The 16,675-nt window shown below is 32.3% G+C and overlaps 2 protein-coding genes across 3 annotated transcripts; both read right to left on the reverse strand.

The window, feature by feature from the left end:
- Positions 1–836: 836 nt before the first annotated feature.
- Positions 837–4,733, reverse strand: LOC123309948 (serine/threonine/tyrosine-interacting protein-like). The gene is made up of 3 exons (XM_044893258.1): positions 4,505–4,733; positions 3,975–4,405; positions 837–3,915 (listed from the first exon to the last, which is right to left on the reverse strand). Exons 1-3 carry the CDS (start codon positions 4,532–4,534, stop codon positions 3,612–3,614), a joined length of 765 nt encoding a protein of 254 aa, XP_044749193.1. The 5' UTR covers positions 4,535–4,733; the 3' UTR covers positions 837–3,611.
- Positions 4,734–7,676: 2,943 nt separating this feature from the next.
- On the reverse strand, positions 7,677–16,599 carry LOC123310115 (nose resistant to fluoxetine protein 6-like). Of its 2 annotated transcripts, none has more exons than XM_044893506.1 (13): positions 16,300–16,599; positions 15,808–16,025; positions 14,068–14,288; positions 13,937–14,013; positions 12,475–12,671; positions 11,875–12,047; positions 10,770–10,932; positions 10,000–10,187; positions 8,996–9,095; positions 8,723–8,903; positions 8,023–8,165; positions 7,815–7,926; positions 7,677–7,755 (listed from the first exon to the last, which is right to left on the reverse strand). In XM_044893506.1, exons 1-13 carry the CDS (start codon positions 16,463–16,465, stop codon positions 7,739–7,741), a joined length of 1,956 nt encoding a protein of 651 aa, XP_044749441.1. In that variant the 5' UTR covers positions 16,466–16,599; the 3' UTR covers positions 7,677–7,738. The 2 variants fall into 2 exon arrangements, with proteins under 2 accessions (XP_044749441.1, XP_044749440.1); XM_044893505.1 differs by having other exon boundaries at positions 14,068–14,297; positions 16,300–16,594.
- Positions 16,600–16,675: the final 76 nt, after the last annotated feature.

Genomic DNA, 16,675 nt, shown 5'->3' on the forward strand with positions numbered 1-16,675 from the left:
CGCTGTTTCATGACTAGCTCTCATCAATGTCGACTCCTTTTTATATATACATACTTATAAATATATTCATTTGTTTGTACCTATAGTTTTATGATAACTAAGTTTATTTCGTATACAATCATTAATGTCTTTTATAACGATCTATTATTACTTTTAAACTACTGAAGCGACCTACTTTGAGTGCGACTGAGTAAATTTGGAAGAATGTCATTATTAGGTATTTTTTATTTCACTGATTCCAATTCCAAATGCTTTTTTGCTAGTTGATTTTTGGCAGGCGTGTGATCGAAAATATCGTATGGGTGGATTTTCACCACGTATTAATGCTAGGATTCTCAAATCCGCAGGTCATAGCTCTAAGACAGCATTTTGGCATTCTCGGTTGAGTAAGGGACAATGAATTTCTTTGCATACAATTGAATCCCATATTCGGGTGTTTTCCTCTTCTTCGTTAGTCAACCACCAACGATTAGACCATTGTTGTTTTTACTTCTTCTTGTTTCAGATGTTGGGGGAGAAAAATCAATAAAGAGTTTGAAGAAAAATTCTTGAAGTCGTCTTCATAGCTTACAGATTCAAATTTGCCATGTTCCAAAAAGGTTTGTCAGTTGTCACCATGAACTTTCACTTTTTCACGGGTTGGTTGAGTCTTAAAACGCACGAAACACAAATACGATTAGTATGGAGTAGATCAGTGTGTATCCATGGACTAGATAGAAACACAGAGACTCCAACATAAACGTTGGACACACATTTTTCTAATTGTTCACGTTATCTACCCCTTCCTCCATTTCACTGGGCATATCCGTGGAGAGACAAAAATAATGATAACATACTAAATTTAAAACTTTTATTTCCAAATATACATTAAATGAAATAATCTATGTTTGCACTGATTTTCACTAGAATAAGTTATTCAGCCATTGCACATGTTTCGCTACCATAATAGCATCTTCAGGGAAAGGTGTTCGCAGGTTCATTGTGTCACTTATTGCTTCAAGATTTATGTTGAACGGTGCAAGTTGAAATGCTAAACTTTGTAACTTTTTCAAGTTTTAGAAAATAACAAGCCTCTGTCTGAAATTCCACCGTTTTCGGGTTCTTTGTATGGAATGTAGAAGTGAAATTAGGAAAGCAATATATTTCTGCTACAAAGCTGGTATGTAATTTGATCACCATGTGTGTAGTGTACTATCCCCACCATTTCTTGCTATTGCTTCCAACATCCAATACAACACAAAGGAAAGTTTTCATTTTGTGGATACAAAAGTTACTCAAGATATTATGGTACATAAAAACATGTACATTGAGTACTTGCTGTGCTCCATAATGCTAGACTAAATCTTGTGGCCTATCTTTACAGACTTTCCTCACAAAATGGAATTCTTCATATTCTATTATTCTCAAACAGTGAAATTCGTTGGCTATGGAGGCACAGAAGATAGGATCTTTATGGAAACTGGCCACAACAGGTGAAAAAAATTAGGTTTGATGAAGCAATAGGCTTTTTGTTACTCTTAGCATCAAACAGTGAACCTTTTTTGGGTATAGAAGCGCAGATAAGATGAGGATCCTTATGGAAACTGGTCACAACAGGTAGAGTTCATTTTCAGGTTTAATGAAGTTATAGGCTTTTTGCCACTCTTAGCATAGAACAGTGAACTTTTTTGGTTATAGAAGCCCAGAAAAGATGAGGATCTTTATGGATACTGGTCACAACAGGTAGAGTTCATTTTCAGGTTTTATGAAGTTATAGGCTTTTTGCCACTCTTAGCATAGAACGGTGAACTTTTTATGGCTACAGATGAGGTGAGGATCTTTATGGAAACTGTTCACAACAGGCAGAATACATTTGCAGGTTTCTTGAAACGAATGTTCTTTGCACAGAATTATTTATTTTTTTTTTCAATTTCATTTGATTTTTTTACAAAATTATTTTATTTTCTCTACAAAATCATTTCATTTTTTTCTACATAATTATTTCACGTTCTTCTATAAAACTATAAATGTACAAAAATAGGTTTCTCTTTTTCAATTCTTATTTTACTAACGTCCATCAGGTACTGAAATGTTTTAACACAAAAACCCTAAAGGCATATTTAAGCCATAAATTGAATCGATTATTAATATTTACAAAGATTCAAAATAGGAAACACAGTGATGAGTATTAGGACATATTTCATATAGAATAGTCAACCGACTAGAAAAATAAACAAAAATTATCTCTTTGAGAAACGCTGTACTTTTATTCACGCAATGAATAATTAGAAAAACATCAACCCTTTAGAGATTTTAAAGGTCTTGCACTTATATTATATCTTATATCTGAAACTCAATATTAACACATTCGCTAAATATCTTTCACCTCATTTCAGACTTGATTCGATTAACAAACCAATAAATTGAGAATTGTTATTTCAGATTGAATTATGATGTATAAAAGTTGATGTTTCTCCCATTTCTTCAATGCTGCCAAAAGAAAGATGTAATAGCCTAAAACCAATATTTATATCCTTATTTAGTTTTAGGCTATTAGAGTGGCACAAAAACATGATAAGAATTAACTTTTAGAAGAATTACCAAATTCAAGCAGATTATTGATTGAATCTCAAACTTTTGTTGAGAATGAATTAAGTGTGGTTATTATACTGAAGTTACTTGAATACTAAAAAAAATTATTCCTAATAAAACCATTTTTCACAATAAAAAAAATATCCAACAGTTAGATACATCTTTGAACATTTCATTTTGGTGAGAACTTTCATTCCCATCGATGGTCAGTCAAATTCTGAAGATAGCAAGAATACATAAGTGAAAAAATAATTTTTTTATTCTCTGTTCAATTAAAAGCAGACAAATAAAGATATTTAGCTGATCAAGATTAACGTTCCAACCTTTGTTTCAAAAAATTCCCAATTCAGAGGTATCATAAGGTAGAACTTGAGAACTGAATATTGTGAAAAATGGATTGATTTGGAATATAGTCAGAAAAGATGAAAATGAAATAAAAGTACATTCGGTACAGAAAGTATTCAATATTTTAAATGTAAATCAATAATTTATTAGGAAAGGCCATTTGGCACAGTAGGTATCCAGTTTTAATTCTAGACCAATTTATAGATATTTATCTCAAATTAGTTGGAAACAGGGTGTCCCTCCAGGAGTGCCATTAGAAATTCACAGAGCAATGTATATTGGAGTTTGAAATTTTGTAGGTTGATGAACCTTCATTTATAAAATATATGAAAGAATTGGGGAAGCGAATATCCCTCAAAAGTAAAAAAAAAATTTCAATCAGATCCAATATGAATTTCACCATCAACTTATGCGCTCTCCTAGTTGGATACCCTGTATACATCTTTGGCACTTTCAAATGGATGAAAATCTTCATGAAATGTACAAAGAGTAATTTGCTTACTAAGAATCAATGAACTAAATCATCATTGAAAGATCCAAAAGAGAATAAGAGATACGCACCTATTTGAAATGAATAAAAATTTAAAATTAATTGAATACTGTATATCCTATGGAAATGCATGAAAATTGATAAGTCCCAAAAAACTGGAATACCTCGATTTCTCAAATGGCATTAACCAACTTAGCTAAGAATGTCAACTCTCGTCTTGTGAGCAGAATTCACTTACTGTATTTGGATTTTTCCTTACTGATACATTAATATCTTTCTGTGAAATATCATCATAACGGGCTATTGCAGCAATTTTTGGATGGGGTTCCTCAAATAAACCATCATTCCTTCTTTTAGGAGTCTGGTCTGGTGTCTTTGAACATTGTCCTTGATGACGAGCAAAATACTTTTGAGTCTTATAGATCACTTCATATTCATTCAACTGAGATGCAAATCCTGGGTTTGGATTAACACACCCCCTCTTCTGTTTCACAAGTCTCAAAGCTTGCCTAAAACCATAAAATAATTATTACATATAAACAAACATAACATGCAAAATATAACTTACGTATATGAATAATTATAAGTTTTCATAACATAGCCTAAAACTAATGCAGCACTCCTAGATATTCCAGTATTACCATGCACAAGAACCTTCCCATGTCTATTCCGTGCAGTATTGATAAACTTAGTTACTACTGGAATATGTTTTAAAATACCCTCAAACTCACTATCAACTATGTCCAATGTCAAGTAAGTGTAATTATCAGTCATTTGAGGATAAATAAAATGTGCTTCTGAACTGTCTCTCACGCAAACTATATGCGTGATGCCTTGCTCAAGTAAATTACTCTGATATTGCTTCAGGGCCGACGAGTACGGGCCTAGAAAGAGACCTGGAACGATCTCCTGCATATTTCGTCTCATCATATAATTCCATCCTGAAGCAGGATAAAACAATTTGTCTCTATATGACAAAATATCCTCTACATTATGAGTCTGAAAAAGTAAGAAGATATATGAATAAACATTTTACATGATATGAAGCTAGATAAATTAAATTCATTCCTGCAGTCTGAAATTTTCAATAATACTAACCTCAGCCAATGAAGAACTGATATCCACCATTTTCGAGTAAAATAAAACCTGACAGCACTTAAGAATTATTTTATAGCATTCAACATTCAACTATTTGTTAGAAAATGTTACACTACTATCATCTGCAAATTGTTACGCACATTCGAAATGCTTGGAACACTTGACCCAAATCGTTATTTACACCAAGCCACAACACAACACAAGCGGAATGGTTTTAATTTTTAATGGTTTTCCCTCCAAGCGTATTTCTATGATTTCGTGAACACGTGATCGTTCATTCTTGTAGATTCATAGACAAATCCTACTCTTTTTACTACTGGTCAAAGCACCCTCTGAATTATGGAAGCTACCCTCCATATTTTGAGAATGGAGATAATAATTGTAATAATTTTTAGTCAAGATTCCTCTTTGGTACATTAGGGAAACTCGATAAAAAATTCTCCATTGAGTAACTTGGCCACCTGGTGGCGAAATTCAAAAACGTCATAGGTAGGTTAGGGAAGTTATTTTTCTTTGATATCCTACATTTTCACATTTTTTATCAAAGTTGAGTGTGAGAATTGAATACTTTAGTTGTTTGTGATTATATTTACATATGTCTGAATAATTTTAATGATAAAGTATGTACCTCAAATCGAAAGAATTTCTGTTTATGGATATGATAGTAATGCCGAAAGTGCCATCGTACATTTTCACTTTTTTCGAGAAAAAAGTAAAATTGATGTAAATATCATACTTTTAAGTAATGATCAAAAAAAAAGTGTGGGTTTTTTGTATAATTTTTTTGGAGCAGCCCCTGATTTTATACTGTTCTCCAAAGATGGCACCTGCAAAGGAATTTTAAATTTAATTTCAGCAAATACGACTCCGCTCCGTTACATGTTGATAGATTTTTTTCTAGCCTGCGTAACGATGTTTTCGTTGCACCAATTGTGAATAAAAAAAATTATGGAAAAAGAGAGATGCTAATATAATTCATGAAAGGGAAGAATAATACCTCTATTACTTGTAGATAATGTTTAAATCATAATATATTTTATCGGAACTGGAATATAATGGATCATTATTATTTATGTGAACCTGAAGAGTGAGATATTTTTCGAAAATTAATGTTGAAATACTTTTGGACACAGAAATTGAATGTTAATAGATTATAGGATCAATTAAAGAAATTATATGATGAATAAATTCAATATATAATAATTCTTCAAATTCTTCACTTAAATTTTATTCATTTCCACACAACAACATGAAATAATTCCAGAATAAATAAATCAATAATTGCCACATTACTCGAAATGAACAGAAAAAAAAAACTATTAAAAAAATATGAATGCAAGGAAAACACAATTCTTCTTCACTAAAACTAACTGAGTTCAATATGGTTGGGTTGATCTTTCTTGTAGAATGAAACCCATCTCACATTTTACTCTAAGGACACTTTCCATAACTTAGCCACCATGTCGTCACACACATCTTCATTTCTCCTTTTTTCGGCAGTTCCAACAGCTTCATCAATCCTCAATGTGGAAAATTCATTGCTTATTTCTTCGACGACGAGCGCTCTTCTTCGTTTTCCATTAGAAGTATTGCTACTGCCGCCATAAAAAGTTTTGGTGGAAATAGGATCAATCCTCACACTCCTCACAGTTTTTTCTGGGGTACTAGGAACACTCAAACGAAATATGCAAGTGTTTTTTTCGTTGATTCCATTCTTTCTTGATATTTTGGGAAATCTCGGAGAAGATCCCGCAAAGGAAGAAAATGATTTACTTTTCTCCGCAGCGCAGTAAGCTTTTTTTCCACTTCTACTGTCACGCGTCATCTCCTTTATTAGGATACAAAATTGAACGAACAACCGATGAACACTACTCAACCAAGAAACCCAAATGATGGAAGTCGATATTGTTGTCCACTTATATATAGTGAAAAAGAAAAAGAAAAAAAGGTAGTAATGAGATGTTAAATGTAGTACCTACAGTTCGTGAAATCATGTCGATGATCCTAATGTTATCTTCTAAGATAAGAATTATTATTATTTATTGTGTTTCGTCTTAACAAATCAAGGGCTTGTTGAAGACTTTCTAACTGATGAGTATCTAGGTACCTACCTAATGTAGCACTAATCGTTAGTATCATTACTATTCAAAAAGGTTTTAAATATTTCTCGAATCCATCAAAGGTTTATATTTTAGTTTTTTGGGAATACCAGGACGAAAGTGTTGGGTCTATGTTTCATTATTATTTTCGAGAAAAGTGTACTTACACAGGGTGTCTCTAAACAAAGGCGATCACGAGTTCATAAATTTAAATTTTTTTACGGGTTCTAAAAAAACACTGAGTCATAATAATATACAAACTATGAAGCGCTAAGTAGATGTTACTCACACAATTTTTTAGATCTCATAGCTTTATTATTAGGGTTTGAAAATAACAACCCCTCATGATTTTCCTTCAAAAATTGTATTCGTGGGATAGATTTTCGGAAAATAAAATTTTCTTATGGTTTACCCTTCAATTCTGGAGCAAAAAGTCTGTTGCAAAATTTCGATACAGTCGATACTTTTTTCGGAATAAATAAAAACTAAATATTATAAATAATATTTTTTTAAATTTCGACATAAAGTGACAAAGATTTCCAAGAAGTTAAAACAATTTGTTCAAGACTATCTTTCACGTCAAATTTGGAGACAAACCTTGTGGTTTGGGTATGAAAAAGTTCAAATAAACTGTAGTTAAAATTTGATGGATTGATGGTACTCCAAAGATAGTTTAAAATCGATCAAAACTTCATTCACTGGTCTGCTTTAGGAGTTTTGAACTCTAATACATTAGGTGTCATATCTTTTCTTCAGATTCTTCAGTAGATTCTATCGAAAAATAATTACGAAATGGAATGATAAAGCGGTTACTATATTTTTTTATCCTGTTGGCATGGCAGATCATTGCAGTTTTTCCACTGGTGCGTCGAAATATTTCTTTGCAAGTTGGATGCGTAAACAAAGAAAACACATTAGGTATATAGATATACGAAAAAAATGTAACTCATTCATTCATGTCGAAACCATTCTTCCACTCTTTCTTGTGGTTAAAGTATAATTTAATGACGAAAGAAGTTATTCTGTACATGGTGTAATGATTTTTGGGTAACTTCTTGAAGATTCAAAACAAATTATTGTAAAAAATTTATTTGGGGACTAAAAAATTTAATTTTGTCTATTTCTCTCCTTCAATTCACTTTTTGGGTGAACCTGAAAAATTAAAATTTTGTGATATCGATACAGATATATTCACTGTAATCAAAACTCACCTAATTTTCCTAACAGCATTTTATTCAAAATAATCATCGGGGCTTCGAAAGTTAGAGTCCAAATGGTGGAAACGATCAAACAGACCACAATATTACCAAATAGAATATACAGCTGAAAATAAAAATAATTAAATAGAGAAATCTCTATGATAGAATTTTATTGCAAATAAAACGTATGTTTAGTATGAACCTTAGGGATCCAACTTACTATAATATAATCATTGAAGAATTGATATGATCTGACCGATCCAACGTTGTATAAAATGACCACAGCATGAACACAATACATGCTGTAGGATAGCTTAGATCCAATTTGGAAACATGGTATCGATAAGAATTTATTCATGATTCCTGAAAAAATTGAAATTAACATCAAAAATTTTTTTCCACAACTATTGAATAAAGTGATCAAAATATTTCTGTATTAGGACATTCTTGATGCGTGACTTATGACCAATATGTCACTGAAAAATCCACCCAATTAAAATTGAAATTATGATTATTTCAAAAAGAATCTTTCAACAGTTTTGGACAAACTATACCATAAATCCGTTTCTGTTAGCAGTGCCTACCTTTGTCCTTCCTTACAAGCTGCCACTAAAGAAAACATGCTAGTGTAGTACTAGCTATCATTAAATAATTTTTTCATATTATGCCGCCTTTTTCATTTGATTTCATACAACTATTTTTTTGGTAAACTAACTGTAAGTATCTGAGTATGTGCATATTTTTTTTCTGTTCTGCTGGAATAATTTGGTTTCTTGATGCCCCTTGAAAGTCCTTCAAAACGCACGAACAAAAATATCCTCAAAACTTTTATTCTCTTCAAAAATCTGTCTGCCAAATATGTAGATATTTATTCTCTCCTTCAACAACAAGATCACGAAGATAGTTTTCATTTTACTCACCTCCATAACCGTGATGACAAGCAAAAACGATCCACAAGATACAAACGCACCAAATTGGTCTCTGAATTGGGTAAAATAGATTTGTTTTGTCCTTCGTTGGGTTCACAAGAACATCGTTCAGATACAGAACCAAAAACAACATAACTACCAAAGTGACAACCCAGGCTGCCAAGTTCACAACCTGAACAAAGAAAGAACTCCATAACAATTTGAGAAATTTGGAAATCAATTTATGCACACATTTATCAAAAGCGAAGCTAAGCCAATACCAACCTTCTTCATTTTGATGGCTTTCGTTCTACAAGTGTGTAATAAAATTCCTCCAATTATACCAACTAAATAATCGGATAATCTGGAATGCGTATCATAATCGCTGAAATCATGAAATAATATTAATGAGAAAATAACCAAAAATAAATTTTAGTTTAGAATTAGGAAATGAAAAAAAAATCTCTATCTGAATGTACAAATTTAACAAGAACCTCTAAATTGTAGAGCCAAACGCTAGATTTCCACGTCATCGAATATATGAGTCTTTGACTCGTACAAATATGTAAACAGTAGATTCTTGAGTTCAAGAGAGACACTTTTTTCTTATACCATTTTTTTCGATTCGACCCTGATAAAAAGATATAGCCATTTTAAGTTTTCATAATGAGCTGCGAAAAAATAATGACCTTCAGAATAACTAGCTAAATCTATGACACTACACATCTGTGGATCTTTTAAACAGAGTTGTATTCAGCCAAAGTATCCAATTTTTCAAATTTCACAGATACTTTTTAATTTTTGAACATCAAATTACTCAGCGAATTATACGAGAAAATATGAAGAACACTTTTCTTTTACAAAACGTTCAAATTTTCATTAGATAGCGTCCAACTTAGTTTCAAAAGTTGGGTTCTTTGGATTTTTGGTATTTTCATCGTACGTAATTGCCGTAATGAGAAAACTGGAAGACGTGGGTGATATCTCGTGTTCGAAATAGATTCATCGAATAAATGAAAAAGTATATTTCGAAAATCATCTCATTCGATAAAACCGTTTGTGAGATGGTTTTCCAACAGCCTGTATCTTTTAAACCGAGCCGATTCGGAAAAAATGATAAAGAAAAAAAGTGTTTCTTTTGACCTCAAATTAAAATATTTGTACGAGCCAAAGACTCACCCTGTATAATGTATTTCTGGAAATATTGGGGAAAATATGAATATATATATATATTGTATAAATATGGGGAATCGATACTGAATAAAAAAATTACATAATTAAATACGTACTTTTTGTAATCATCCACAATATAGAGAACACCAATGGTAATTCCTACGCAGAGTACAATCAAAGCAGTTAATGCATATACTACAAGACGAAGTTTTCTCCTATAATATATTGCTGCAGGAATGAGAACAATCGGGGCTACAATGAACATTTGCATGTCTGCTGATAAGTACCAGGTTTGAGTATAGCACTAAAAAATATTTGGAGTCTTCAAAAGTAAACAATATTTGAGAAAGAATGATAAAACAGATACACCGCCCAAAAATTGATAGTGCTTACTGCCCTTCCATCAATCCATTTCAGAAATATTCCTTTCAAGATCTTTATTTCGAGCAGAGAATGTTCAGTTGATATTTTAGTTTTTTTCAAAAAAGAATGAGAGGTTCCATAGAAAAAGATTCTATGGAAAAAATAAGATATTCTTGGTTTGCACAACGCAGAGAAGAAAAAACTAATGAAGAGGAAATTGAAAGTCTTTGAGGAATACTTTCGATGGGACAATTCATGAAATTTTCCAGCAATATCCAGCAAAGCGTTAAATAGCTGCCCTAGATTGTTATTAGGTTTTTCTAGGTAGAACAGTTGCTTGGGGGCAAGAACTTGATAATGTAAAGGAAAATATAATAAAAAAATTCAAACATCCAATTTTTTTTTTTTTGAAGAAGAGATGTTCCAGATATCTTAAGAAAAGCCACGAATGAAGATAAATGTATACGATAACTATCAATTGTTGAGCAGTGTATTTTGACGGGGAAATATTTCCATAACTTACAATTTCCGAACTATAATTTTGTATATAAAAAAAATATCTCCACCAATAATCCCTGCAAGGTTGGTTTATTGAATCGACCATATAAATCCATAATGGACCATTGCCTATTGCCTTCAAAAATGAAAGCGAAACGAAAAAGAGGGCAGCTGCTGCTGGGGTTAACCTGAAAATACAACCTTGATTTTGAAGATTCCACGTTTGTTGAAAATATAATAAATAATAATAATAAGTTGTTCAAATGATTTTATTTTGGTAGAAAAGGAATGAACAAATTTAATAGATGTATCAATAAATGATTGAGGAAATGAATGAAGTACGAAATAAATAACGCTTTCTTAAATGGAATGAGATTTCAGAGGAAAATGAGTGATCTTTATGCAGGCCGTGAATAAAAAGTTGCGAAAAAATTTAATAAGGGATTATCCCTTCTCAAAAACTAGTATGGGCCTTTCATATACATTTTTCTCGAGCAGCCTCTGCTCAGGTACAGTTCTCTTAGCAGAAAGAACTGTGAATGTTACCGATCAAGAAACCCCATAAAATTTATACAGGGTGATTCATAACTATTGGGACATAGGCTAAGGGCAGATTGTTTGTACCAAAATATGGCGATAGGACCAAATATACCTCAATAAAATATTGCTGTGGAAAAAGATAGAGGGCGTTAAAGTTGAATTTTTTATGAGGGGACAGAATAATATTTTAAGTCCTTTAATAAAAGAATTAGAAAAGGCATAGAAGTCGGAGGAGGCCACGTAGAACATTTAATTTAAGTTTATTTTTTTTTGTTACATTGTTTTCATTATGCTTTATCGTCGAAATAAATAAATAAAATAAAGAAATTGTTACTTCAAATCCCCTTCCGATGCTCTGAACTGTTCAATTATGTTTTTCTTAAAAACGGATGAAAAAATATACAGTGAAATTATTAGCAAAAAACGAAAAAAAATTCAAATTTAACGCCCTCTATCTTTTTCCACAGCAATATTTTATTGATGTACATTTGGTCCTATCGCCATATTTTGGTCCAAACAATCTGCCCTCAGCCTATGTCCCAATAGTTATGAATCACCCTGTATATCAGCAAGTGTCTGTGATATCTTACCTGAGATAACGATGGAGAATCATTAGGGGTATGGCTTTAACTTGCTTTGTAGCCTTGACCTCCGTCATCTGCTTCATGTAACCATAAGCTAATAGCAATCCGGATAGAAAAAAAAAGGTGTCAACTGCATATGGACCGGCCAATATGTACTGAGCGTAGAGATGTGATCGCCACTGTGATTTAAAAATAAATTTTTTAAGAAATACAACTCATTTCAACCATACTGCTAAAAGGAAAGATTCCACTATTTCCCTTTGGAATTTTTTCAATTTTGATATTGAATTCCATGAACACACATATGCGGGGGAAAATTTCATCCAAAATAAGAAAATTTGCCAAAAAATAGGAGAAATTTATTTGAGATTTACGAGAAGGTGAAAATTAAAATAAAATCCCCATTCTTGAAATTATTTATAATTTATAATATAATTAAAATATGAGTGGTGTATAGCCCTATGAAATAAGGATTGAATTTCTGATATAATATAAGAGGTTCTTTTTGAGAACGCCCATGCTATGATGCTCGAAAATGAGCAACAATTTCATCTTACACATCCCAAATCTCATTTTTTTCAAATAAAAATATAGAAGAACACTTGCCTGTTCTACGTCCTTTTCATTGAAATGGGGTAAAACTTCACTGCTTGCAAACGTATGCCCAGCAACCACCCACAACATACTCAAAAACCTCAGACCATGAATGCACTGAATCTGCTGTGGATTTCCCCTGCTTATTTCAATGAGTTTTTTACCATTGTGTAGTACCGAAAATGCTTTGATGAAGTCATGAGGTTCCCCTATTTGAAAAGTTAAAAAATAAGGATTTTATTATAATCTCTAGCTGTTTTTGTCCACGACTACTGAATAAAGATCATAAATCTGTTTACTTAAGTACTACGACAATTATATATCCATGATTCATGAGCCCTAGAGGGTATCTGTAAAAAAAGGTGAAGGACTTGGGGAGATGATTCTTCGATGAAAATAAGCAGGGGTAGTTCCTATAATTTGTTTCGAAATCGACCTCCCTTCCAAGATACAGCCTTTGGAAGGGGATGACGGGTTGACAGTTTTTAATTTTTTTTTACGGGTTCTTTATAAACATTGAGTCACAAAACTATAGTAAGTAGATGTTACTCACACAATTTTTTTAAGATCTCATAACCTTATTGTAAGGGTCAACCCCTTATGATTTTCCTTCAAAAATTGTTTTCGTTTGATAGATTTTCGAAAAATAAAATTTTCTTATTTTCAATTCTGGGGAAAAAAAATCTTGCAAAATTCCGATACAGTCGTCTCGGAATAAATAAAAACTTACAATCAGTATAGGAAGGTTTATGAGGCAGAGAGTTGATGCTTGTATTTTAGCGGGTGGTAGTCATTCTATGGAACACATTTGATGAAATGGAATCAACAGTGATCAGAACTGCTTGTATGTTTTTATTTTTTCCGAGAAAACTATCGACTGTGTCGAAATTTTGCAAGGTACTTTTTTCTCCAGGTTTGAATGAGAATCCATAAGAGAATTTAATTTTTCGAAAATCTATCCCACGAAAACCATTTTTGAAGGAAAATCATAAGGGGTTGTTATTGTCAACCCCTAATAATAAAGTTTTGAGATCTAAAAAAGTTGTGTGAGTAACATCTACTTAGTGCTTCATATTATGTATAGTTTTATGACTCAGTATTTTTTAGAACCCGTAAAAAAATTAAAAACTGTCAACTCGTCATCACCTTCCAAAGGCTGTATCTTGGAATGGAGATCGATTTCGAAAAAACTTTATAGGAACTATACCTGCTTATTTTCATCGAGGAATCATCTCCCTCAGTCCTTCGCATTTGTTTACAGACACCCTGTATATACGTTCCTGAAAGTCTATCAAACATTCAGTGATTTCTGATTACTTTAGGAAAACTCCCTTAACAGTCGTGGACAAAAATCTACTCGCATGTTTTGGCTATTATTCCCTTGGATGATTTAGCAAACGCCATCCACGTGAATAATAGCCATCCCATAGTATGGTCGTTGAATAATATACTAGAAGATCATAAATAAAATCACCTGCATTTTTATTATGGAGCCAAGCATGAAACGCCGTACAAGCAATAACCATTAAGAAAGGAATGCATACACCAATTCTAAAACAAATGAATGGTTATTGCAAAATCTTAAAAAATAGCGCGTTTTCTCACGTGGCAGCAATTTCAAAAGTGGACATTTTCGAGGCTGCGCCTTTTGTGAAACAATTAGTTGTAGGGTCTTTGACATTGTAATTTACCGGTAAAATATAGGGGTTGAAAACTGCAGTAAATTCGTCTGGTGTACAACCATCAGGAATGCACATTGATCCTATTAATGTTATTTTTTCCGTCCCTCCATCTTCAAATCTCACTATGTTGCTAAATGTATCATTCTGTAACAACTAAATTATCATTTACTCACTGGGGATAAATATTGTTTTGTCACTCAGGAACACGTATGTATGTTTTTTAGTAGGTATTTATTTGTATTATGTAAATTTTGGTCCCAAGGTCGGAACAGTTTGAGGTATATTTAACAATAAGCCAATTGCAGTCTCTGTGCAAAGATTAAGATATAGAGGGTGTTCCAAAACTAGTGAATCAAACGTCACACCACGATAGATTAGATCAAATACTATCGAATGACACCAACATTAGTTGGTTTCTGAAAAAAACCCAACCTAAAGTTGCCGATTTCCGAACTATTTTATCTATCACAAGGCCAATTTGTGATTAAGGATAGCGTTTTTCTCCCATATTATCACCCCTATAGAGGGGGTTTATTCTAAGTAATAAAAATCATGTAGAAAAAACAATTGTTTTAATTTACATTTACTTAGGATATCGATTAACTACTTAAAATAATTTCAATTAGGGGAGATAAAACAATAATTTTAGTTCAATATAATTTGAAATCGATATCCTTTTTCACAAACTGGAACTGCGATTAAGAAAAATAGTTCGAGAATCGGCAACTTTAGGTATTTTAAAAAAGTTCTGATTATTTTGGAAACGGTACATTTTCGTTGAACTAATGTAGGTGTCATTCGATAATATTTGGTCTACTCTATCGTGGTGTGACGTTTGTTTCACTAGTTTTGGGACACTCTGTAATGGGTTAATTAAATGTTAAAAAGTATATATTCTCTCAGTTTGACAATTTAAGTGTGATGAAAATGTATAAAGGAATCCAAAAAAAGTCACGTGCACATTCTCGATGTTGTTTCCTATTTTGAAGCTAATGATTCAAGAATAATGGAAAAAATATAATTTGACAATTACAGCAAGCCGAAACAACAAAAATCGGTCATAAAGGTAAGAAAAATCAGTTTATTTGAATTATCTCCTCTCCTTGGCTTCAAATTGTTTTCTCATTTATTATGAAAGTTGTAGAGCATAACATTTTCTACAAATTTTGTCCGAAGCAATTTTTTCTACTTTCGAACGTTTTTGAGATATATAGCGATGAATGTACATTAGACTGGGTGTCTACATTGACCTTGGCCTTTCGCATGCATGGCTAAGCTCCTCGCCCTCATCATCCTCTAACTCAAAAACGGTTATTAGTATGTAATATTACTTCAGACAAAATTTGTATAGTTTTATTATACACTACTTTCATAATGAATACAGAAACGATTACATATAGGTACAGGAAGGGAGATCTGATTTAGCATCGTCAGCTCCCCAACTATAATTATCATATCCCTATTCAACCTTCTTTCTACTAAAGGTCTCCTTCATATCTATTATGAGGACTTCCCCACTATAATTTCTCTCTATCCCGAAGCAATTTAATCGATTTTTTCATAGGAATTGTATGTCGACTGACACATCATTTCAAAGCTCTTTTCAATCTGAATTTGGTTCTGCTGGTGTTTGTATACTTCCGTTCCTTAGGCATAAACTTACTTGCAACATTTTAGTGGGTGTGAAATGATTATATTCTTCTACTAAAGCAACAGCCTCCTGCAGAGAGTTTTTTGGTAATTGAGTTGCCCATTGAAACGGACAATATTTTACTTTAATGTCGGCATCATCAATTGACATGCACTGATCATAGTTTCCCAAATCTTCGTTATTTGTGGCCATCAAACCAGAGTGCAGTTGTCTCGAAGATGAATCCCAAACTGAAAATGCAAACGTGTTCGTAATTTTAGAAAATAACAGAGAGAATTGAGCCACTTTAACCGTTTCTTTTTTGCCCTTAATCAATGAATTATTCAAAATGTCGTCGAAGGAAAATTATTATATCTTATATCAAATTCAAAAAAGTATAAGTACGATAAATTGCTTTTGAAATTAAAAATCTACAGATGCCAGAAGAATTATTGACCAGTTACGTTACTTTTTTAAGACGCTGTATTATTTCTCTTCGTTTTTGTATTTTGTTTCATTACTCACATGACAGAAGCAGATCCTTCTGCTGACACAATTTTGTTAGTTGACTCAAACATTCTTTGCTGGTTGTGAGCTTGACAGCTTCGATTCTGTCCAAACATTGATCAGTATATGACCCACTTATACATAAAATTATAACTATAAAAATATGAAATATAAGGATTTTCATATTTCTACCCGAGAACAATGCGGATCACATAAGCAAAACGTACAAATATTTCGATCTAATGTTTTCACATGCAATTCATGATTTGATAGCTATTCAAATCTCTTATCACCTATTCTTTATTGTGGAGACAAAAAAATAGAAGTTACTTTATTCTCAGTATTTTCGCTTATCGTACAATCGATCTGACTCAATTGATTTCAACGTTTCGTT

Source organism: Coccinella septempunctata, chromosome 3 (assembly GCF_907165205.1).
Source record: "Coccinella septempunctata chromosome 3, icCocSept1.1, whole genome shotgun sequence".
NCBI classification, from domain to species: domain Eukaryota; kingdom Metazoa; phylum Arthropoda; class Insecta; order Coleoptera; family Coccinellidae; genus Coccinella; species Coccinella septempunctata.

What these genes read in the sequence shown, in the direction of transcription:
- LOC123310115 (XM_044893505.1), bottom strand. Translation starts at nt 16,465, where the DNA reads ATGAAAATCCTTATATTTCATATTTTTATAGTTATAATTTTATGTATA. An exon ending in CACCCACTAAAATGTTGCAA is followed by an intron (nt 14,298 to 15,807) that starts GTAAGTTTATGC and finishes ATGATAATTTAG; the next exon opens with TTGTTACAGAATGATACATT. An exon ending in TCTTCAATGATTATATTATA is followed by an intron (nt 7,927 to 8,022) that starts GTAAGTTGGATC and finishes TTTTATTTTCAG; the next exon opens with CTGTATATTCTATTTGGTAA.
- LOC123309948 (XM_044893258.1), bottom strand. Translation starts at nt 4,534, where the DNA reads ATGGTGGATATCAGTTCTTCATTGGCTGAG. An exon ending in TCAGTTCTTCATTGGCTGAG is followed by an intron (nt 4,406 to 4,504) that starts GTTAGTATTATT and finishes TTACTTTTTCAG; the next exon opens with ACTCATAATGTAGAGGATAT. An exon ending in ACTTATAATTATTCATATAC is followed by an intron (nt 3,916 to 3,974) that starts GTAAGTTATATT and finishes TTATGGTTTTAG; the next exon opens with GCAAGCTTTGAGACTTGTGA.